We start from the raw sequence: 24,581 nt of genomic DNA, 5'->3' as shown, positions 1-24,581 counted from the left end.
ACTTTCTATCGTGTCTTCCAGAATTCGAACTTTTGACCTTTACATAAGAGAGAGAATGCGATAGAATGCCGTGAGGAATGAGTAGGCGCAAGGCTCACCTAAAACGGACAGTACGTAAGCTAACGATTTGAGCGAGAGGTCCGAATCATTACAGAAGAAACAGTCAATAAAACAGTCGAATGAGAATAACCGAGCGGGACATCTTTAGCAAATCTTATATTGTTACAATTACAATTTGTTCGACTGACTGCTTAAATTTTAAGTATGTACTTCCAAACAAGCACTCAAATAGCTGAAAGCCGCAAATGGTTTTGCCCCTACAATTACACTGTTCCAAACCTCTTTACAGTAAATAGGCAGACCCCACATGTTTTATTCGTTTCATGCAATTTCATTAATGTTCCCCAACCGAACTGACTGCCAGCCCTGCACTGCCCTTTAAATTACGAACCTCCCCAAATTCCTCTCATTTTCTACACCCAATTTACTTTCCTCCACCAAATGGCTAAAGGAGGCAAGCTCACCAAACTCAAGTCAGTTCTCAAGAAAATGCAATCTTTCAAGCTTGGCCGGCCCAACGGCACCTCCATAGGCCCAATCGCCGATGGCTCATTTGCCAAGGACCTCCACCGAGTCTATGTAGGAAAGTCACGGCGGCTCTACTTCATCACAGCCGATGTCATGGAAAATCAACTTTTCCGGGAGCTCGTGGAGCGGTCAGGCGACGGCGAAGATTCGAAAACTATCGGCTGCGAGGTGGTGCTTTTCGAGCACCTTCTTTGGATGCTGGAAAATGCTGATCCTCAGCCTGAGTCCTTGGATGAGATGGTGGAGTTCTATGCATGCTGATAATCTGTGGTTAAAAATAACTGTCAGTAACTGTCTAGGGGGCTGACTCTGTATGTTCATCCCCATATCTGGCATATAGTCTGTAAAACTTTCACAATGTTTTCAATCAATGTTATGATTAGCAGCGTAGAATACAAAAATTAAAGATGCTCGATTTAGTCATGTTATTCATTCGTAATTTGTGCAAGATTTTTTTATTTTTTTATTATTTTTTTTGTATGCAAGCCTACCTACCTCCTTGAATTTTTAATTTCATGATCTGAAGAGGACTCGACCTGACTCCTAACTAAAGTTTCGTGAGGATGATTTCATCGTTGGAGTTGGCATGGATAATATAGGGGATAACGCGAGTGAATGATAAATTCGAGACAGCATTGATTTGCTAAGTCGTAAAACATTGACAACTATCATTGTCCTCTAAAGTGACAGTACTGAAACTATAGTTTATCACAAAAATGAAAATATAGAACACGTGACAAAACAATTAAATTTACAAAACATTTTTGCAAATGTGAGAGCCATATATGGATTTGATATAAATTAATTTGAAAGATATGTGTTGTCGTCTAACTTCAAAATCATATTATAAAATAGAATTAAGCCATTTGTACTTGTTTTTGAGTTATCCGACCCCACCACTCCTCTCACATGAGGTCGGGTCCCATGTGGGGATCATGACGTGGGGTCCGACCCCTATGTGAGAGGAGGAGGTGGATCTGAGTAAACCAAAATGTGAATAAATAAGTACGAGTAACATGACCCTATAAAATATCGTGGACAAACTTGCTCGATTCATTTAAAAGTTGGAGACTATTTTATTCAAATAATAAGGTAGGGTCCTACAGTGCATTTTCCTTCGATGACAAAAGTTAATTATTATTATTACTACTACTACTATTATTATTATTATTTGTACTATTGGGCTATTAGTAGACAATATTAAGGTTTGGTTAGACATTGTCGAGATTTTCACTTAATCGGCTTTACTTGTGACGAAACAATCCGATGTTAGAAAACTCTGCCAAGTAAACTTCTATTTCAAAACTGTTTTAGGTTTCAAAGTCGACTTTAGTTGAGCATTTGGAGAACAAAATGCATCTATTATTATGTCTATGTACCATCACCAAAATGGACATTGATTATAATGAAATTATTATATATTGTTATCGTTGGTCATATAGTAAATTATTTTTACATTTTATAACGACACGTAATATCTTGAAAAAAAAAAGGTTAAAATTTATTAAAACGTAGGACATAAATACTAGACCTATGACATGAAATGACTTTGTTTTGTTCGTGAGGGACAAAATTGGTATTTTAATAATGGGCAATTGAAGAAGTTAAAAAAGAGAACACGAGCACTTATTCTTTTGCTGCAGATTGTATAAAGTTTTCCATATTTATACTAAGTAAGTTTATGAAATACTTTAAATAGTTGCGATTGTTTGACAACCAGAATTTGAAGCATGCCCAACTAATTTATTTGATAAGTAATTAAAATTTGAGATGATTAGGTAGTTAGAGATGCTTTATGGGTACACAACCTCTATTTGTTGTTGGACAGCACTTCTTGAAAAACTTTATATAAAAGTAATAGTGGAAGACATGAAATTAATTTAGTACACGCATTTAATTTGGTACCTTATCTGTCACGCGTTTCCAAGCTGCCATTGCTCACAAATATGTGGTTTCTAAATTACTTAGCACAAGGAAGATTGGTAAAAGGATGTTATCCTAATTTATTAATAAAATTATTCATTTACTTCGATCGAAGCTAGACAAATATTATGATTTATAATGTTAGAAAAGCGGTATAGTAAGTGAATTGTAGTAAAATGTCAAGATTTTACTGAAGGACAGTAAAAATGTGAGTGAATCTGAACTCCATCAACAAACTTTTGATTTCTAACTGATGCCACAAAGAAGATTGGGTTTCATGATATTATGTTTTATAATGTTACAATAGCAACCAGAGTAAGTAACATGATACAATAGGAATGAAGAACGATATGAACTTTTCATTTTAAATGGTGAAACTATCATATAATGAGCAATTTTTTTGTAAGCTACTAATGATTTCTTGAGAAAATGAAGGTTATGTTATCCAATGCTAAGAATCAAGAAATTTTACTTTTCAATGGAAAGAAGATTCTATCATATATAAAAAGTTATTATTAGATTGTTTCGTTAAAGAAAAATCCGACAAATTTCGTTGTAAAAGTGAATATATATATTTCATGAATAATGGAGGGAGAGTGAATTGGGGTAGGGGAGTTAGTTATTGTATATTTTGGAAAGAGACAAACGAACGAAAGAGGACTGCATTTTGTGGCTTTTTGAAGGAGAAATGTTCAATCATGTTGCGTTTATATATCAACATTGTGCACTCACCGCACCTTCTCCATAACTAAAATTTCTTAACTTAAAAATGCAACATTTCCCCGTTGATATGTAATCGAATATCGACCTTCTATTTAAAAAAATTCAACTTCATTAATAGAAAGAAATAATTTGAATGAGAATATAAAATATATGGGGCTTGTCCAACAGACGAAATTTTGCCAATCTTACTTATGAGGATATCAATATTAAGCCCTTGCTTGAGCCATATTCTTGCCAAAAAAATACATTTTTGATTAGTTTATTGATGAGAAATGTGTTGCTAAAAAATAAAGAAAATTTTTAAATTTGCGTGTAATATTATTTTAATAAAGAATGTGTGATTATAATTTGGTCAAATTATTGTTGAAGAATATATTTTGATGAAAATAATGGGGTTGAAACAAGAGTTAAATTCAAATGGTCATTTGATCGTTAAATTCGTCGAATTACTCATTTGATCTCAATCTTCTATCTTGAAATGATAACCTTGTTTAGATGGTTAACCATGAATTCATTGCCAACTATTATTTCAATCTAATTTTAATCAATATAAACATAAAAAATTTATCAATTTTAAACATTGTAGGTCATGAAGCCACATATATCGATAACAATGTAACATGATATAGTTTTCATAAAATCCATTTATTTAGGATCGATCAACATCAAAATAGAGATATGATTGGTAAAATTTGCTATAGATTATAAGCTATGAGTTCTACAATACGTGTGAATAAAAATTGTAAGTGCTATAGAATGTGTGGATAATAACTTACAAGCTGAAAAAAATAATAATAATAAATTGCCACACCACTCTATGCTATATAAGTACAAGAGACCAGACCAACCCACGGGTAAGTAGGCCAACAAATAAAAAATTCGATTTTCAAAACGGACCTTTCAACAAGTGCAACCCGGCCCTTCTTGCATATATGAATTTGTGTCTATTTCGTTAATTTTCATGAGACAACAGCAAAATAAGATTACAAAGCATAGTTATGATAGAATTGAGTGTAACCCAAATTCCTTGTTAAATAATTATAGAGTTCTAATTGAAGTGAGATCAAGAGGAATTCTAATTGAAATGTTATTGTGGAATCCTATTCGAGTTTAATTGTCAAATTCTAATTAAGTTCTATTTGGAAGCTCTATTGGGAGTTGAAATTTGTGTAGGACTTGAAGATGTTAGGATAAGGAAACTTTTGGCATTTTATTTCATTTACAACTCGACTTCTAAGGATTTGATTGTTCCCTATATGTGCTAGATTCATTTTCTAGATTTGTGAAGCAAGTATTGCTAAGTTGTAATTTCTCTTCATATTGTTATTGAATAAAACATCAGTTCCTCTGCTTATCTCTCTTCTTGTGTTTTACTTTAATCTTGTTCTATTGATTGTGATCATACATATTTCATATTAGGTCGTGAATGTCAATTCTTGCAACACCTTTGGGATCAACAAGCAGTATCAGAGCTAGGATGCGCGTTCATTGTGATTTGATTGTGATTTATTAGAGATGGCTACATTGAGATATGATATTCCACTACTGGATTGCAATACGAGATTTTCACTGTGGCAAGTAAAGATGAGGGCTGTGTTGGTGCAAAAGGATTTAGATGATACTTTGCTGGATTTTGATAAGATGCTAGCAAATTGGACAATGAAGGAGAAACAATGGAAAGCTCTATCGCAGATTCATCATCACCTCTCCAATGTCATCTTGCAGGATGTATTGAAGGAGAAAATGATAGCTACTTTGTGGTTGAAACTGGAGTAGTTGTACATGACTAAAAGTCTTACTAGCAAATTGCATTTAAAGTAAAGTTGTATTCTCATCGCATGATGAAAAGAGGATCATTGGAAGATCACTTGGCTATGTTCAAGGAAATCATTGTAGATATATAAACATTGAAGATGTTTATGTTGTTTTGTTCTCAAAGGAGCTACATATAGGGATGATGATACTCTAAAATCCCATGGTGAGGGACGGAGGGATAGATCGAGGGTGAACTTTAGCAAAGTGTATTACTTCTACTGTAGGAGGAAAGGATACATCAGGAAGGATTGTGAAAGGTTGCAGGCTAAAGGTAATTTAGTTGCAAATCATGGGAGGCAATCATTTAATTCGGGTGAGACCAATATTACCGAGGATTTTTCTAATAGTGTTGATGTGATGTTAACCATTGTGTTTGACATGGAGTCTAAGCCTAACGAAAAGTAAATTCTAGAATCAACATGTTCGTTCTATGTGTGTCCGAACCAGACTTGTTTTAGACATATGAACGGTTAAGTAAGGTTGAGTTGTCATGGAAAACGATCAATCTTGCCAGGTTGCGGGAATCGATTCGGTCAGATTGAAGTTGCAGGATGGGACAGTCAAAATACTTGATCAGGTTCGACATGTTCCAGACTTGAAGAAGTATCTTATCTCCCTGAGTGCTCTGGATTCAAACAGGTATAAATTCTCTAGTGGAGGTGAAGTCTTGAAGATCCGAAGGGGCGTCCGGCTTGTATATGAGGGACGAAAAAAGTCTCAGTTGCACATTTTTGCAGGGGAGCGCAGAATCAGTTAAGAGACATCTGAATAAGTTTGGTACTATGATGGAAATTCAATTTTGTACAGTAACTCTTGTGATGAGCTCAGTGTCAGTTCAGAACATTGCTCAGGGGAGTGTTGGTCATTCCGCTTTGCCACCAATTTCTGCGATTACACTATGTTCATGTGTTAGGGTTGGACTTAGGGATTGTAGGTACAATGTTGGTGATGTCTGTAATGTTTTCGGGATCGTTAATGGTGACAGTTCTAGCAAAATCCCTTTTGATCAAGCATTGGTGTGGTTTCTGCTACAGGATAGCTTTGACCCTATTTGGTCAATGTTAATTCCAAGTTGGAATTTTGGGAACCCGGAAGTAAGGTTCTGGTGTCGCTTGTGGACACTAGGGAAGAAAGATGATTTTCATAAGGTTGAGAGCTTTTTGGTTTTGGTTGAAGAGTTCAGTTTATTTCGCTACAGTCAGACTTATTTTTTCAGGTGGAGAAAGTTTGGGGCTTTATTCGTTGTAGTGGAATTCATGTCTTGTTAGAATTTAGGTGTGACTCGAATTCTTTATTGAAATAATTGTTGAGTTCTAATTGAAGTCACGTCAAGAGGAATTCTAATTGGAATGCTATTGTGGAATCCTATTCGAGTTTAATTGTCAAATTCTTGTTAAGTTCTATTTGGAAGCTCTATTAGATGTTGGAATTTGTGTTGGACTTAAAGAGGTTAGGATAAGGAAGCTTTTGACATTTTATTTCATCTTCAACTCTACTTCTAGGGATTGGATTGTTCCCTATAAATAATAGACTTTTTTTAGATTTGTGAAGCAAATATTGCTAAGTTGTAATTTCTCTCCATATTGTTATTGGATAAAATATCAGTTCATCTACTTATCTCCCTTCTTGTTTTTTACTTTAATCTTTTTCTATTGATTGTGATTATTGGGTCGTTCATCTCAATTCTTGCAACACCATTGGGATCAACAAGTTCAGCTATAAGTGATGCAATTTTATTGTCAAACTTTACTGCAATCAACCTAATATGTTTCAACTATGGTTTATTATCATTTGAGTCTAGTATAGGGAAATACGCAATAGGTCAAGCTCTATTTAACATAAGTTGTTTCCAATATTCTAGTCACTTTATAAAATGTCGGCAACAATCAATGAATCCTTTTTATCTAATTCTTTTTAGGGTGGCAATTTGGTGAGGTCGGGAGAGCACCTTCCATGTTCTCATCCCGTTGGGATTTTTTTTTTTGGGAAACTGGACAATGGAAGCATGACATATATTAAAATGTTCTCATCGGATGAAATTGTTATACTATTAATCTTAATTTTACCAAGTGCAAAGTTAAATGATGTGTAGAAATATGAGAACGTAAAAGGAACCAATAGGACCAAGTGAAGTAAAAGGGGGGGAAAAAAGAAAAAAATAGGTTCTGCCCATGGTATATTTATAGAACCAGTTGAGGCTATAGAGACTTTTATGTTATTATTAAAGACTGGTTACTATTTGGATTTGAAAGAGACATTTGAAATACTTTTTTTAAACGAAACTTGATTTCTGTTTTTACATTGAAAAAATTTCGTTATTTTTGTTCCATTGAAAAATAGTCAGTTTAGTCTATTTCTTAATTCAAATATTATGGGTATCAGTTCTTTATTCGGTTATGATGATCTATATTTACTTAACACGATTGCCTCTTTTAATGAAACCCTGTACATGAGTTCACGTGGTATTGAACATAAATTAACCAATGAGAATTCCACTTCGTTATGACATAAGCGATTAGGCCACATCTCTCAAAATAGAATGAAAAATCTTGTGATAGAAGAAATTCTTGATTCCCTCAATTTTTCAGACTCAAGTGCTTATGTTAATTATATTAAGGGAAAATAAACAAGCATAAGGAAATAAAACTTTGGACGTCTTAGAGCTAACTCATATGGATATCTGTGGGTCATTTTCTTAGGTTTCTTGGAATGGTCAACAACAATTTATTATGTTCATAGATGAATTTTTCTCACATGGCTACCTGTGTCTCATTCATCAGAAATCCTAATCACTGGACATATTCAAGGCTTATAGTTGGGGTTGAAAATCAATTTAAAAAAGCATAAAAATGTCTTACATGGTCGTAGTGGTGAATATATGGCAAATATGACTGATTAGGAAAATAATCTCTAGAGTCCTTTTGTAAAATTCCTAGAAGAATTTGGAATCGTACCACACTACATTAGAATCTCTTTAAGTTTAAGGACTGAAGCTTAAATTCTCAATAAAATTCCAAGAAAAACAACTCCTAAGGGATTACAAATTGATCCCACTATTAGGTCAATTTTTAAAATGGAGAATGTCAAATTGATTTGAGGATGTAGAGTTTGTGGGAGAGATAAAGTTTTAAGGTTAAGGATTTTGTCTTTGAATAAGAATATGTTTATATCTATTTTGTTGCAATTGACAATGATCAAGGCCAGTGACAAATTCTTGCTCCAGGTCTTATTCAAGAAGCAATTTCGAATCAAGACAATATTACAAAATCTCCCATACGGCAATCAAAAGATTGTTGCCATTAAGGAAATCCACTAAAGAAAAGATAAAGATAATTCAGATAACTTTATAGCCTTTCTCCAAGAAAATAACGACAGTGTTGTATTAGCGAAACAAGATTTGATCAATCAACTTTCATCAGGCAATGCAAAGGAATAAGAGATAAGTCCATGAATAACAATGGTATCTAATCCCACTTGCTCCCTTAGCTCGTCTCTCAGTGTCAGTGTCAACGATGAGGATTGGAATTTCCCTAGGTTAGGGTTCTACGAAAGGAAGTTGATCAAGAAAGAGATGTAGAAATAAAAACAACTTCCAGAATGAAGGGGATTAAACAAGAACAAGTGAGAATGAATCAAAAATCAAGACTATGGATTAAAAAGTAAAACCAAGAACAAGAAATAAAAGCATCTGACAAGCAATCGAGATTGAAAGCAAGAAACCAATCAATAAGGGATTCCAAGTTGATTTTCAAGATTCAAGATCTGGAATCAAGATCCAATAATAAAGAAATATTGCCAAAGAATTAAGTTAAGTTTTGCATTTAATAATGTCTTGGTGACTTGATATGAAGTATCTTGGCAATAAATTTAGGCTTTCGAATTCTAAAGTTTCTAATTTTGTAAAGTCTAAAGTTTCGGCTCACAATCTCATGCTCATTAGAGGTGGGCGTAGTTTAATTCAGAAAACTGTTCCAAAATGAGTATCAATAAAAAGTTTATATTTACCCTAAATCATTATATACCACTCCAACAAAATTGTGATTTTGCAACAAGATTTATTGTGACATACAAAAAGTTGTCGCAATAAGTGATTTAGCGCAACACATTTTTAAAATTTGTCGCAAAAAATCTGATTTTAAAAATAAGTGCAAAAAAATCTATAGTGACATAAAAAGTTGTAAAATGTCAAAAGACGCAACAAACAATACATATTGTCGCCAAAAATGTAATGGGAAGAATGGCGCCAAAACATTTTTTGGTGGGAAACTTATAGCAACAAACATTTAGTTCTTGCAACAAAGTGTTTGTGATGCAATTAGGTCTACTTTTTGCAGTAATGCATATTATTGATAAAATCATAGGGATGAAAGAAAAAAATGTGCGACACTTATATTTGTCAATGCTTTATCTCATTGGGATGTTGAAAAAAATTCATAACATCCACATTAATCGTTATCCGTCTTTGTGATGAACAAAATGACGTGTATTCTACTATTTTTCATAAATAAATGTTTTAAACTAATGAGCAAGTACATAGCAAATTATTATTTTTTATGCACAAACACAAAATTGTATATTTTTTAATATATAAATTTATTTTTATATTATTTGACTGCTACTTTAAAAATGTTAACACATCCATCCATTCGCAAATCACACTACATCATTTTCTACTTCTTTTAAGATTTAATTGTGACATTATGAAATAAATTTTATACTTGAGTTAATATAATAGTAATTAGTAGCATTCAGCCCACTATAATTAAGCATCAAATGTAACGTTTCAGCCCATTATTCCATACACTTTCCCGCCTCCTATCGCTGAACCCTTTCCTTCTCTTCTCCTCTGTCTAAACAAATCTATTGCCTCTCCCGCAGCTAAAACTTTGTATTTTCTCTGATTTTTTGCCCTTTGTCTAAATTGTTTACAAAGTTTAGCAGATTGCGAGTCCTATAAGTCGTCTTCAAGGTATGTCAAATTCCTTCCTGTTTATGCAATTATTATTCCCTTCTTCTTTGCGGGGAAAAGAAATCCTAGGCGGTATTAGTTTTTCATTCACTGTGACTAAGAATGTATATCGAGTTACATCATCGTCCAAGAGGTGGTTTGACAACTATTGCCCAGCAGTACATGATCAATATAGAAGGTGTTTGGTCGAGACATTTGAAGCTGTTGATCATATGTTGTAAAGAACAACTCATGCCTAGATTTCTGCAATTTAGTAAGAAGATGAAGTTTTGTTTATTTCCGTGTTAGAACATGCAGTTTTATAATTGCCATCATGGGAACATACTTATGTTCAAAATAATGTTTAATTTTGTGTTGGTACTTTCTAACTTTGAAAAAACGATGGTATATGGATATTTTGGGTTTCTAGAGTTGCAATGTACTATCTATTGATCAAAATTATGGTTCACACGAATTTTTCACTTTTATGTTGCAATTTCCCTTTACAACATAATATACATGTTATGTATATTACATCCATGTTACAAAATATCTTTCGAATATAAAATCTTGTTATTGTTAGAATTTGGTTTAAAGATTGAAGTATAAACTTGAAAATTGACTGTGTCAATTTCGACCAAATATTTAGAATTGATCCAATAGTCAAATCATAAAAATAAATTCATTAACTTATTCTATTTGTTAAGTAGATCGTCAAATTATATTTGAAATCTCAAAATTAATTCCAAATAAATAAGAAATTGCTGTCTAAATTTGGATGGAAAAAATGGGAAAAAAGAGGAAAAATCGTGTAGCACTATCGCTTGTACACCAGGCTAGCGCCAAGTCAGCAGCAAAGCTATCACTCGAATGATAGGCGAGTGAAAAGTTTCTAATAAAAATGTCACTGGCGATCGAGCGAGAGGCCAGGAACAGTAAGGGATACGTCCCTTCTTGAAGTTACTGAGTTTCGAGGCATATACTTTACTCACAACCTCTCATCTTCTATAAATATGACCATTTGGATGTTCATTATGCATCTAATATCATTTGTATTGGGCATTACATCAAAACCTCTTACAAAAACTCTCCAAAAATCATTCCAAAATTAGTTTCTTTAGAGAGAAAACCTTTCATTGGATTATGTTGCTGCTCATAGTTTGAAATGTTTCTACTACAAGTTGTATCCATTGTATCATGGAAGACAAGTGTCGTAATCCATTAGTGCCGTTGCAAGGGCAATTTTATCTTAAGAAAAAAATATTAATCACTTGCCTCGGATTTCTTTTCATTCTCGTTCCTTTTTGTTTCTAATTTACATAGAGTTTAGTTACACTTCTGTGAATTAAACATAGTCATTGTTTTGTATATTGACAAATAACCATTTCTCTACACATATTACTGACAATCTTAAAGTAAAATTTTTGTGGTTGTTTATTGTAAAATGAGCCACCCCTCTTCATCTTTGGAATAATCATTTGCATGATATTCCTTTCATTCATTCTGTGCGTTGAATTTCTATTTATATAACAAAATTGAATACCGTTGAGACTACTTTAAGCTAAACAACGAATGGTACGAACCATGTCATTCCATCTTTGGCTATCCAATATCAAACTCTCATATCCCAGTGGAGAAAATTTGAAAAAGTTTGGAGGTGTTGATGTCAAAATATGGCAAAATAAATATTGTTATATCTTATTACTTTGATTTTTGCAAAGTTCTTAAAAGAGACGGCTCCTGCAATACAAGAGAAAGAAAATAATCGCAAGTTGATTATTGCATTGGATGCATAAAAGCACGCAGATTTCCTTCGTAAAAACTACATCCTAAATAGATTCGACAATACACTTTATGGAGTGTATAGTTCGATGGACTCGGCCAATGATTTATGGGATTCATTGGAGAAGAAATACAAAATTGAGGATGTTGGAACAAAGAAATTCTTGGTCAGCAAGTTTTTGAACTACAGATTAGTAGATTCCAAGACATTGATATGTCAATTACATGAACTTCAAGTTTTACTTCATGATATTCATACAAAATTTTAACCATCCTACTAAATCCACACGTAATTCCATTTTAAAGAGGACCTAAACATATAAAAAGGACAATAAATGACAGTATGGAACACTTGATGTCAAACATGTATAATCATATTCCCCGTTGAGTTTTGAAAATCCTGAAAGTTTTTTGGTGAAATTTCTTTTTCAATTTACTTATCGCATTTATCAAGGGATATAGTTACTAATCTAATCGTCCGTTTTTCTTTAAAAGGACATGATGGTGATGATGGAACATGTGCACGTTATTATAGAAAGAGAAACTGCTAATCTATAATGATAATAGTAATTTTATAAGCTAGAATTGTTTATTGGCCACATCATTGCAATGCACATTCAAGGTAGAAAAGATGTGGAATATTAACATATACGCTAAACTTTATTTTTTAGTGACTATTAATATAATATATTGAGTCAAGTTATTAATAGAATTCAATCAATAAGAATTGGTCCACAATGTATTTTTCAATGTGGAATAATCCTAGTGCAAGTAATACAAGCCACGAAGTATAGGTGACAACTTAACCTCTCAAGAATTTTGCTATTGATTGAGGGAGCAATGTAATGTGTTGCATCAATATATGCGTGATGTACAATTGGCTAAATTCTTCAAGTATATTTACGGGGTGTTATCAATTAAGATTTTAATGAATTTTAAATGATTATAAATTCTAATAAATTTTATGGATTTGAATAGATTTTTACGAATTTTATAAGATTCTTATCAAATATGGTGAAATTAAAGATTTGACTATATGTATTTTTAAGCTTGAAATCCATCCAAAATTTTTTGAAATACTTCTATTAGTGAAATCTTTATAAATTCACTAATTATTGAGGGTATCTAAATTTTAAAGGATTTCATTAAAATTTTAATTGAAGACACCTAAATTTTAATGAATTTCATTAGAATCTAATAAAATCTCAATTGAAGACATCTAAATTTAAATTGTCTTTTAAAATCCATCACACTCTCAATTCAGGACACTCCCTTAAGTTGGACTTTCTTGTCAACCAAAGAGAACCCTTTCTTGGCCATCAAGCAACGTGGCCACCAAGCAAACTTCATCACCATGTAACCTGCCTTTCCCTCCATATATATATATATATATATATCTTGAAGGTAAAGGGTAATTAGTTATCAAGTAACAAAAAATACTAAGCCCTTGTTTGACTCCCATTCTTTTGGAAAAATATATTTTTCAATAGTGTTTTGACATCATTTCAACCACACATTCTTTAATAAAATAATATTACACGCAAATCCAAAACTTTTCATTATTTTTTAACCACACATTTCCCATTAAAACACTATTCAAAAATTCATTCTTTCCAAAAAAAAAATGGAGCCCAAACAAGGGCGAAGTCGAAAACTCTTTCATTTCTATCTATCCGTTACAAAAACTTAGGCTCCTGCTGGTCCAGTGGTCTCCCTTTGACAATCAAGCATTCTAATATTTTCTGCAAAGCTCTGCTGATATGGCACTTTGAGCAACTTTAATGTGTAAATTTTAATCATTTGAAGTAACATCCATGTTATACTTGCAAAAGTGAATAACATTCATGAACAATCTGAACACTGAATACTGAAGAAGTCAATTTAACTTCAAATGCAAGTGAATAATTTGGCAAGGCTATGAATGCCAGGAAACAGCCAGCAGCTGTAACTGCCAAAAATAATTCTATTTATCTAATGTTTGCCGTTTAGAAAAGGAGACCTTTGTTATACACGCCGCCTTATATATCTCAATCTTTGAAGAGGTCAAGGTACTTTCCTCACTCCTCAACAGAATATGATGTCCCGACTGCAAAATCTGTTCAGATTACAAAGTTTAGCACACACAAAAATAAATAAACAATATGATCAATCTTTACAATTGTCGCTTGTTTCGTAAGGTGAAACCTATATTATCGTAAGTATTAAAAGCGTAAGACTAAATAGCGTAGTGTATAGAGCCGTAGTATACCTCCAATGAATCCTCCGATCTTAGCACTAGAAGATAACATGTTCATGAATCATGTAAAAGTGAAAAGTGAGAACCTGTGGCGCCTTCTTTTCGATGATTTTCCATGCATTGTAGGAGATATTTGAAGGTCTCTGTCTCGCACGGAATTGTGAGCGCGCCATTATGATCGAATCCGAACTCCTCCTCAACCTTTTCTAGAAGCACCTTAAACAGTGGATCACTAAGATATCTAGTGGGGATTATAAACCTCCGAAGCTCCGGCCCAACATACACTGCAAGGTAACCTTTTGGAACATCGTGCGGTGGTTCTGGGCTTTGGCAACCATCCTCATCCGAGTCGCAGCATACATTATTGCTCATCAGTCTCCTACTAGTTGCTGGTGAAATGCCTCCAGCCACTTGATTCTTGGAAGAACCCTTGGGGCTAAGCGTTATGTTTTGCCATTTTTGAAGGAATTCCTTCAGTCTAACAATTTGCCTTATTCCTGTCATCTTGCTTCCTCCATTATCCTCCATTTCTCTTAGCTCTTACCACAAAAATGTCGATCAGAATGCAAACACTCATCAGATCTTGTTCCACTGCATTTGTTGATCCAGCTGCAAAGTTTCAAATACTAAAAGATTTCTGCAATTTGGTTTTCAATTGATCTAGATAATAAATTTATGAGCGTGACACCCTAACAAACACATCTAATGCGTTGCAAAATTGTTATATTTACATTAATCCCTTCTTCTCAAAGATATCGATTCCGTGTGCTCATAACGTAATAAAATTGTGGCTTGGTAAGTATAAAATAAGTCTTGACATGATGACAAGTTTATCACATTAAATAATGACTGAATATTAATTATGCTATTATCGATTTTGTTGGGTTTTGATACCCAATAAAACCGAACAATAATTTAAAATAATTGATGAATAATTTATTGACACCATAGACTAGACTCGATCCAGAAACGACCAACACTTTTGAAGGTCCAAGTTATTGATGGCCCAATTTTTTGACCCATTTAGTGAACTTAGCCCATACTGGTGACCTAAATTTGGTGCATATATCTATCTTTCTGTAGCCATTTGTTTCTTGTGCGTGTTTGATGGGACAAATTTCGTAAGATAGCAAGATAATTGAAGTTCCTTTTCGAAAATATTCTACGTCCTTGATTCTGAGTTGGCATCACAACCACAACCAAAACCAAGAGATGGAGATATTGATGTCGTAAGAGCCTAAAGGCAAAAGCCTCAAGAAGATGAACTTATATGCCACGGTCATATTCTTAATGCTCTATCCTATCGATTGTACAATCTCAATACAAATACATCATCAACAAAAGAAATATGGGATGCTTTGGAAAATAAGTACAAAGCCGAAAAAGTAGGTACTAAGAAATTTCTAATTTCAAGGTATTTCGACTACAAATTCCTTGATAACATCCCTCCTTCTTCCCCAAGTACATGAGCTACAAGTTCTTGTAAACAATTTGAAGGTGATCAAAATTGAGATCTTGAAATCTTTCCAAGTAAGGGCAATCATTGCGAAACTCTCGGGGACTTGAAAATATATATTGGAAGAAAATAATGCATAGTTTTGGAGATTCAAATATATTCAACAAGAAAAAACCTTTTTCAAATTTTAACAAATTTAAGAAAAAAGTCCAATGGAGTTTATTTTGTATGTGCTAAACCTTGGCATTATGCAAAGGAATGTCGACACCAAAAACAAAATAACTTTGAAGGAAAAGTGAACTCCATAAAAAAAGATGATATTGTGGCCACCGTAAGTGAATTCAATGCAATCAAGGAAAATGTTCTTGGTTGTTGGCATGATATCATATGAAAAGATTTTATTCAAGACCTATGAGGTGGATGGAGATGAAGAGACTCAAATGGCTAACGAAGATCGCCTTAAAGTAGTTGGAAAAGGAAATATAGAGACTATCTTCACTTTCGAAAAAATTGTTAATTTAACAAATGTATTACATGTTCCTAAAATGAATAGGAACTTAGTAGGGCTGGACATGGTCCGGTACCGAACCTGAAATTTTGGAGTATTTAGTTAGTGGTACCGTCGGGCTCAAATTTAATTATGAAACCATTCGGATTCATTTCCATTCGGTTCCCAGGTTCTGTATTATAATTAATTTTTTTAATATTTACAAAGCTACGTTAATTCAATTAATGATATGTTCAATTTTAGCTCTCACAAAATAACGTAATCCAATCTTATGTATCTTTTGAGTCTTTTTTTACTGAGTTCTTCATAGATTTAATTGTTAAAATCATAGGAAGTGGAAGATAACGAATTCGCAATAACTAAGAGAGGCATTGTTAAGTTTCAATTCGATTTTTTCAGAACAGTAAAAACAACATTATGGTAGAGTAACATATTTGGATAAAACTTAAAATCAATTTGATTAAGTTGGCTTTGAACTGAAAATAAAAAATAGGAAAATCATATTTTTTTTTGTTTGGGCTAAATTAACCAATTAGCAAATTTATTTAGAAAAAATAAAATTATTTGGCTTATTTAAAATAAATTAATTAAAAAAATTAAGTAGATTCGGTTCTTGATCTAGAATCGAGAACCAAAGGGAATTCGTCGATTCTCTATTCAGATATCCTTTCGAGTATTCAATTTAAGAAGAACTGCTCAATTCAATTGGGTTTAGTTGGTTCGGTTGGGAGTTTTGTCCAACCCTACAACTTAGTTAGTGGTAATCTCTTAGGAAATTGAGAATAAAAGTGTTTATGAGTCTAGTAAACTTGTATTATCCCTAAATACAAAATTTGTTGAAAAAAGCTATTCTCGTAGAAGAATGGTCAAACTTTGTGCTATTATCAAAATTATTAATAAAGTTAATTTTGCTTATATTGTTGATTCATTTACTTTATGGCATGCTATATTAGATCACATAGGTAAGAGTACCATGAAAAGAATATTAGAATGTAACTTAATATCATATAATGAAAACAATACATTTAAATGTAAAACATAGAACCAAAAATGATTTAAAATCCTTATCAAAGTATAAATAGGACTTATGATATTTTAGAATTAATTCATACGGACATATGTGAATTTAATGGTTTGTCAATTAGAGGTTAAAATATGTATTTTATTATCTTTGTAGATGATTACTCTAAATATACTTATAATAACGAATTCGCAATAACTAAGAGAGGCATTGTTAAGTTTCAATTCGATTTTTTCAGAACAGTAAAAACAACATTATGGTAGAGTAACATATTTGGATAAAACTTTAAATCAATTTGATTAAGTTGGCTTTGAACTGAAAATAAAAAATAGGAAAATCATATTTTTTTTTTTGTTTGAGCTAAATTAACCAATTAGCAAATTTATTTAGAAAAAATAAAATTATTTGGCTTATTTAAAATAAATTAATTAAAAAAATTAAGTAGATTCGGTTCTTGATCTAGAATCGAGAACCAAAGGGAATCCGTCGATTCTCTATTCAGATATCCTTTCGAGTATTCAATTTAAGAAGAACTGCTCAATTCAATTGGGTTTAGTTGGTTCGGTCGGGAGTTTTGTCCAACCCTATAACTTAGTTAGTGGTAATCTCTTAGGAAATTGAGAATAAAAGTGTTTATGAGTCTAGTAAACTTGTATTATCCCTAAATACGAAATTTGTTGTAAAAAGCTATTCTCGTAGAAGAATGGTCAAACTTTGTGCTATTATCAAAATTATTAATAAAGTTAATTTTGCTTATATTGTTGATTCATTTACTTTATGGCATGCTATATTAGATCACATAGGTAAGAGTACCATGAAAAGAATATTAGAATGTAACTTAATATCATATAATGAAAACAATACATTTAAATGTAAAACATAGAACCAAAAATGATTTAAAATCCTTATCAAAGTATAAATAGGACTTATGATATTTTAGAATTAATTCATACGGACATATGTGAATTTAATGGTTTGTCAATTAGAGGTTAAAATATGTATTTTATTATCTTTGTAGATGATTACTCTAAATATACTTATATTTATTTAATGAAACGTAAACACTAAGCCTTTGATATTTTTAAAACATATCAAATGAAGTTGAAAATTACTTAAGTAAGAAGATAAAAATCAAAGAAGTGATATAGGAGGTGAATATTTTGCTAGATTTTAACCTGTTTTGTGAACAACAAGGTAGGACACAAGAACAAAATAATTTTGCTGAAAGGAAAAATAGAACTTTAGTTGAAATGATCAATGACATGTTAACTTATGCCATGTTGCCATTTAATTTAATTTATATTCACATTTCTTTCAAAAGTGTTCTTGAAAGTTTGATAGAAAACACTAAGTGCTTAAATGTTTTTCTATTGCAAGGCTTTAATCCTTCAAACCATTTGCTAATATCCCCTTAAGCATCAAATGCAATCCGAGAGGTGGAAAATATTATTTGAAGACAACGAATTTCGTATTTAAGCCTTTATTTTTTATTCTGATTTTCTCAATTTTGCTCTTAGTTTCTTCTTCAAACCCCTTGTGAGGAAGCAATTTTCCAACATTGCTCAGTGATCAAAATATAAGATCAGAAATTCGCCCCAAGCACCCATATTCCCCAGGTGATTTGACTGTTTATTCGATTCAAGTCGAGGACAAGCTTCATCCCCAAAAGAAAAACACCCTAGGTCACTATTTAGAGATGCATGAGGTAAGGATGATGGATATAGAAGCACTATTCTTTCAGGGAACCAAAAATGATTTAAAATCCTTATCAAAGTATAAATAGGACTTATGATATTTTAGAATTAATTCATACGGACATATGTGAATTTAATGGTTTGTCAATTAGAGGTTAAAATATGTATTTTATTATCTTTATAGATGATTACTCTAAATATACTTATGTTTATTTAATGAAACGTAAACACTAAGCCTTTGATATTTTTAAAACATATCAAATGAAGTTGAAAATTACTTAAGTAAGAAGATAAAAATCAAAGAAGTGATATAGGAGGTGAATATTTTGCTAGATTTTAACCTGTTTTGTGAACAACAAGGTAGGACACAAGAACAAAATAATTTTGCTGAAAGGAAAAATAGAACTTTAGTTGAAATGATCAATGACATGTTAACTTATGCCATGTTGCCATTTAATTTAATTTATATTCACATTTCTTTCAAAAGTGTTCTTGAAAGTTTGATAGAAAACACTAAGTGCTTAAATGTTTTTCTATTGCAAGGCTTTAATCCTTCAAACCATTTGCTAATATCCCCTTAAGCATCAAATGCAATCCGAGAGGTGGAAAATATTATTTGAAGACAACGAATTTCGTATTTAAGCCTTTATTTTTTATTCTGATTTTCTCAATTTTGCTCTTAGTTTCTTCTTCAAACCCCTTGAGAGGAAGCAATTTTCCAACATTGCTCAGTGATCAAAATATAAGATCAGAAATTCGCCCCAAGCACCCATATTCCCCAGGTGATTTGACTGTTTATTCGATTCAAGTCGAGGACAAGCTTCATCCCCAAAAGAAAAACACCCTAGCTCACTATTTAGAGATGCATGAGGTAAGGATGATGGATATAGAAGCACTATTCTTTCAGATCCACCTGATGTTCATGTGATGCTCCGCATCCCATGCGAAAAGAAAAGTTCTAAACTTACAAAGACAAAACACCAAAATACAAAAATGATTTAAAGGAAAAAAAGAAAAAGAAAAAAAAAAGGCACCTGGACGGTGGTGGCGGATGGAGGCGATCAGAGCATCGTCGGAGGAGTGGATGGTGGTAGGAGGTGTAAAAGACCTAGCCTACGGTTCTCCCTTGGAAAAAAGTAAATTTCAGAATAGTGAACTATATTATTCTGAATACAAATTCCCATAGGAAGAAAGAATCATTGCCGCAGCTTATTTTGCTTTTATACCTCTCATTTTTTTGTAGCAGTGTCTCTCTCTCTCTCTCTTATGGCTCCACCTACGTTTTCGGACCCTTCAATTCTTAAACACCAACTATTGTCAATTATTGTATTCCTTAACCCATCAAAAGAAAATTGAACGATTAATTCAACTAACAGATCAGATCTAGAGAATTCTTATACCACGTGTTTCGGCTCTCATGCAAATTATATACGTCATCAACTTCACTTCGTTATAGCAAATGCCATTTGATAAAAGTTATACTACCATATATTAATTAGGGTTATTGGGCTGTGATGCCAAAAATATATATTTGTGTGTCCAGCCCATTTGGGCAATGATGATATTAAAAGGTCCAATAGATACTACCCAGCCCATTGCCCAATAATTCAATGTTGAAAGAAAATGAAACCCGGCCCAAATGCAATAAACCACGTGTGTCGCTCTGGACCCTTTGATCTATTTAACCTAACATCTACGGTGATGAACTATTCATATATAAACGAGGTCTGAGACGTTTTTGCCCTAATTTTGAGTCATATTTTCTCTGCCTCTTTGTGATATTCTCACAAACCTTCTGGATTTCTCTCTTGGGCGACTCTGTGTCTTCTGCCTCTTCTCCTTCTTCGTGAATCTGGTGATCAAGCCATAAAACCTCTGGTTTTGTGGCTACAGTGTGGTCTCCTGGTGTGTGTGACTGTTCGGTTGTGGTTAGATGAGAATTTCCTGTTCGGGTTTGGGGGGTTTTTGGGTCCAGTGTAGTGACTGCCTCTGTGTTTGTTCTTTGGGACTGTGGTTTATGAGCTTTCGACATTATACAGACGGGTATAATGCATAATCTGAGCCTAAAACGATGAAAATCTTGATGCCTTTGGTTTGAGGGTTTTCAGTCCTTTGTTGAGTCGATTTGAGCTGATTTCTTGTAACAGTGGTATCAGAGCCTTTAAAGGCTGTTCGAGTACCTGTCTCCGACGACCAGTCGTGAGAAATTAATTTTCATAACTGGATCTTTTGGGAGACGAACAGTCTACTACGGATCTTGATTCAGTTTATGATTTCTTGAGTTTTTTGTGAATTAACTTTGTTGTTGGTGGTTCTTGCAGACGAAAACATTGATTTCGAATTCCCCTTTTGTGAACTGGCTTGAAAGAACTTGAGCCTCCTGTGTGCTACTTAATCTGCTGGTCGAATTCTCTAACTCATTTTTTTTAATTGAAATACATGATTTATTTCTTAATATCAAGAATTTGTGTATTTCTTGTGATGATTGTGTTCTGATTTTTTTTGGAATATTGCATAATATACTTTGTTTTAAAGTATTCTGCACGTGTTTAATCTTGGTGATTAATTCTAAATTTCAGTATAAAATCTCTTAATTAATCTTTGTGATTAATTTTTTGATCCCTGTAAACTGCATATCAATCTTGGTGACTGTTAATTGACAATTTATTTTTAAACCTACACACTTTGCACATCACTACTGTGTTCTTTGGGTTGAGCCTTGACCTGAGGTCTTTGAGCCTCACGGAATTCTGGTAAACCCAAGATACAACACTGCATATTTGAAGTGTATTAAAAGGGCATTAAAAGAAATGGAATCTATGTCACTAAGGCTAATATTTTAAGTCACACTGCAGAATCCTCTATGGCTGAGAGTGATGCTACATTGAAATGGCATAATAGGTTAGCCCATGTGAGTGAGAAAGGTTTACAAATCTTAAGTAAGAGGGGTGCCTTTGGTAGTGATGTAATTTCTAAAATTCCTTTTTGTGAATATTGTATCTTAGGCAAACAACATAGACTTCACTTTACTACAGGAAAACATAAGACTACATCTATCCTAGAGCATATACATTCTGATTTGTGGGGTCCGTCATCCACCAACTCTCAAGGTGGGAATAAGTATTTTTTATTTTTAATTGATGATTTTTCAAGAAAGGTATGGGTATTCCTTTTGAAACAAAAATCAGACACTTTTGAAAGATTTAAAACTTGGAAAACTTTAATTGAAAATCAAATGGATAAAAAGATTAAAATTCTAAGGACAGATAATGGATTAGAATTTTGTAATTCTGATTTTGAAAAATTGTGTATGGATGATGGTATTCTAAGACATAAAACAGTACCATATACCCCACAACAGAATGGTATAGCTGAAAGGATGAATAGGACAATCCTAGACAAGGTTAGATGTATGATGTTTAGTTTAGGTGTTCCTAAAGTGTTGTGGGGAGAGGCTGATATGACAGCGGTTTATATTATAAATAGGACCCCAACTAGTGCATTAGATGGCAGGACACATGAGGAAGTGTGGACAGGTATGTTGGCCGATTATACACATTTAAAAACCTTTGGTTGTGCAGCATATTCACACTAAAGTATAGGAAAACTTGAACCTAGATCCCAAAAATGTATTTTTATGGGATACCCTGAAGGAGTGATGGGGTACAAGCTTTAGGTGAGAGAAATTGGGGGTTTTAAGATGATAACCAGTAGGAATGTGACCTTCAATGAAAATGAGATGCCTTATTTAGATAGGAAGGCCTCAAGTGAGGAGCCTAAGGGCCAGGAAGAGGAAAATACTAGGCTGCAGATAGAACTTGAACCTTCACCTGATCTTGTAGTTGAAAAATCAAGAGGAAAATGGAACTGTGGAAGAATCAGGTGATGAAACAGGTCGAGGACCTGCTAGTGAGTTAGTAAACCCTCTAGGTGATTATCAGTTAACTAGAGATGGGGTTAGAAGAGAAATAAGAGAGCCTATTAGGATGCAAGACTATTTGTCACTTGCTATGTTGTCATATCAGGATTTAACTTTCAAGGAGCCTAAATCCTATGAAGAGGCTATTAGTTGTCAGTCTTCCAAAGAATGGCAACTTGCTATGGAGGAAGAAATGAGGTCCTTAGTGAAGAATAAGACTTGGAGCTTAGTGCCTAAACCTGAAAATAAATCTCTAGTTGACTATAAGTGGATTTATATTGTTAAAGAAGGCAATTCTCCTAATCAGCCCCTTAGGTATAAAGCCAGATTAGTGGCTAAGGGGTTTACCCAAAAATCTGGTATTGATTATAATGAGATTTTTTCTCCTGTTGTGAAATATACTACCATTAGAGTCATGCTTGCATTAGTTGCACATTATGATTTTAAATTAGAGCAAATGGATGTTAAAACAGCTTTTTTGCATGGAGACCTTGATGAAACCATATATATGAGACAGCCACAAGGTTTCATTGAAAATAGAAAATCTGATCATATATGCTTGTTAAAAAGATCACTTTATGGCCTAAAATAATCCCCTAGGCAATGGTATAAATGTTTTGATAACTTTGTGTCTTCAGTTGGATTTGTTAGAAGTTTATTTGAATATTGCTTGTATTTTAAAAGGGATAACACCAACTGCGTGACCATTTATTTGTTGTTATATGTGGATGATATTTTGTTAATTGGACAGAAAATAAGTGATATAAATGAGATTAAAAATAAGCTTAGTGCTGAATTTGAAATAAAGGACCTTGGGCATGCTAAAAGGATTTTAGGGATGGACATTAAAAGAAATAGGTCCAGTAGTTATTAATGTTGTCACAAACTGATTATGTGAAGAAGGTCATATCCAAGTTTGCAATGCATGATTCTAAATCTGTGACATTACCTCTTGCATGTCATTTTAAGTTGAGTAAAGATCAGTCTCCACATGATGAATCTAATATTAAATATATGGAAAATGTAGCATATTCAAATGCTATTGGATCTGTAATGTACACCATGGTTTGCACACGACCCGATGTTACACATGCTATAAGTACCTTAAGTAGATTTATGTCCAACCCTGACCTTGAACATTGGAATGCAATGAAATGGTTATTAAGGTACTTGAAAGGCTCAGCAGACTTAGGCTTATGTTTTAGATCTAGTAAAGAGGGAGTTAGTTTAAAGGGATACGTAGATTCTTACTGCTTATGTGTTTACTTTGTGTGATGCTTGTATAAGTTGGAAGTCTTAATTGCAATCAATTGTAGCCTTATCAACTATTGAGGCAGAATATGTAGCTGCAACTGAGGCCATTAAGAGGCCCTTATGGCTGAAAGGTCTTCTAAATGAGGTAAATGAATTTGTTGACCCTGTTGTTGTATACTCTGATAGTTAAAGTGCTATGCATTTATGTAAAAATCTAGTTTTTCATGAAAGAACTAAACACATAGATGTGAGAATGCATTTTATTAGAGATATTGTGGAAAAAGAATCTATTTTGCTTGAAAAAATCCCTACTCAGTTTAACCCTGCTGATATGGGTACTAAGGTAATTCCTCTAAATAAGTTTAGTCATGTTTGCAAGTCTTAAGAATTGATACTGGGTAAACTTTGTGTTTGTGCAGGTGTATTTGACTTGGTGCTGATGATCGATAAAGAATTATACCAATTGCTTGAAAAGTCTTTTGTTATATTTTTCTTTTCTTTGTCTTTGTGAGTTTGGATCATTGGCATCAAGGGGGAGATTTATTGGGCTGTAATGCCAAAAATATATATTTGTGTGTCCAGCCCATTTGGGCAATGATGATATTAAAATGTCCAACAGATACTACCCAGCCCATTGCCCAATAATTCAATGTTGAAAGAAAATGAAACCCGGTCCAAATGCAATAAACCACGTGTGTCGCTCTGGACCTTTTG

The 24,581-nt window shown here is 33.1% G+C and overlaps 2 protein-coding genes across 4 annotated transcripts; one reads left to right on the top strand and one right to left on the bottom strand.

Moving 5' to 3' along the window:
• Positions 1-445: 445 nt before the first annotated feature.
• LOC111400085 lies at positions 446-1,027 on the top strand. The gene has a single exon (XM_023027534.1). It carries the CDS (start codon positions 502-504, stop codon positions 847-849), a length of 348 nt encoding a protein of 115 aa, XP_022883302.1. The 5' UTR covers positions 446-501; the 3' UTR covers positions 850-1,027.
• A 12,511-nt stretch (positions 1,028-13,538) lies between these two features.
• Positions 13,539-20,037, bottom strand: LOC111399808 (auxin-responsive protein SAUR41-like). Of its 3 annotated transcripts, none has more exons than XM_023027300.1 (3): positions 19,729-20,037; positions 14,102-14,624; positions 13,539-13,874 (listed from the first exon to the last, which is right to left on the bottom strand). In XM_023027300.1, exons 2-3 carry the CDS (start codon positions 14,541-14,543, stop codon positions 13,837-13,839), a joined length of 480 nt encoding a protein of 159 aa, XP_022883068.1. In that variant the 5' UTR covers positions 14,544-14,624; positions 19,729-20,037; the 3' UTR covers positions 13,539-13,836. The 3 variants fall into 3 exon arrangements, with proteins under 3 accessions (XP_022883068.1, XP_022883069.1, XP_022883071.1); XM_023027301.1 differs by having other exon boundaries at positions 14,102-14,606; positions 19,729-20,036; XM_023027303.1 differs by lacking the exon at positions 19,729-20,037 and having other exon boundaries at positions 13,562-13,874; positions 14,028-16,423.
• Between the last annotated feature and the right edge of the window lie 4,544 nt (positions 20,038-24,581).

Source organism: Olea europaea, chromosome 9, assembly GCF_002742605.1.
Source record: "Olea europaea var. sylvestris chromosome 9, O_europaea_v1, whole genome shotgun sequence".
In the NCBI taxonomy this organism is placed as follows: domain Eukaryota; kingdom Viridiplantae; phylum Streptophyta; class Magnoliopsida; order Lamiales; family Oleaceae; genus Olea; species Olea europaea.
Note: the sequence above shows the minus strand (reverse complement) of the source record. Positions and strands in the feature narration are given on the sequence as shown.

What these genes read in the sequence shown, in the direction of transcription:
- LOC111400085 (XM_023027534.1), top strand. Translation starts at nt 502, where the DNA reads ATGGCTAAAGGAGGCAAGCTCACCAAACTCAAGTCAGTTCTCAAGAAA.
- LOC111399808 (XM_023027300.1), bottom strand. Translation starts at nt 14,543, where the DNA reads ATGGAGGATAATGGAGGAAGCAAGATGACAGGAATAAGGCAAATTGTT. An exon ending in TCGAAAAGAAGGCGCCACAG is followed by an intron (nt 13,875 to 14,101) that starts GTTCTCACTTTT and finishes TAATCTGAACAG; the next exon opens with ATTTTGCAGTCGGGACATCA.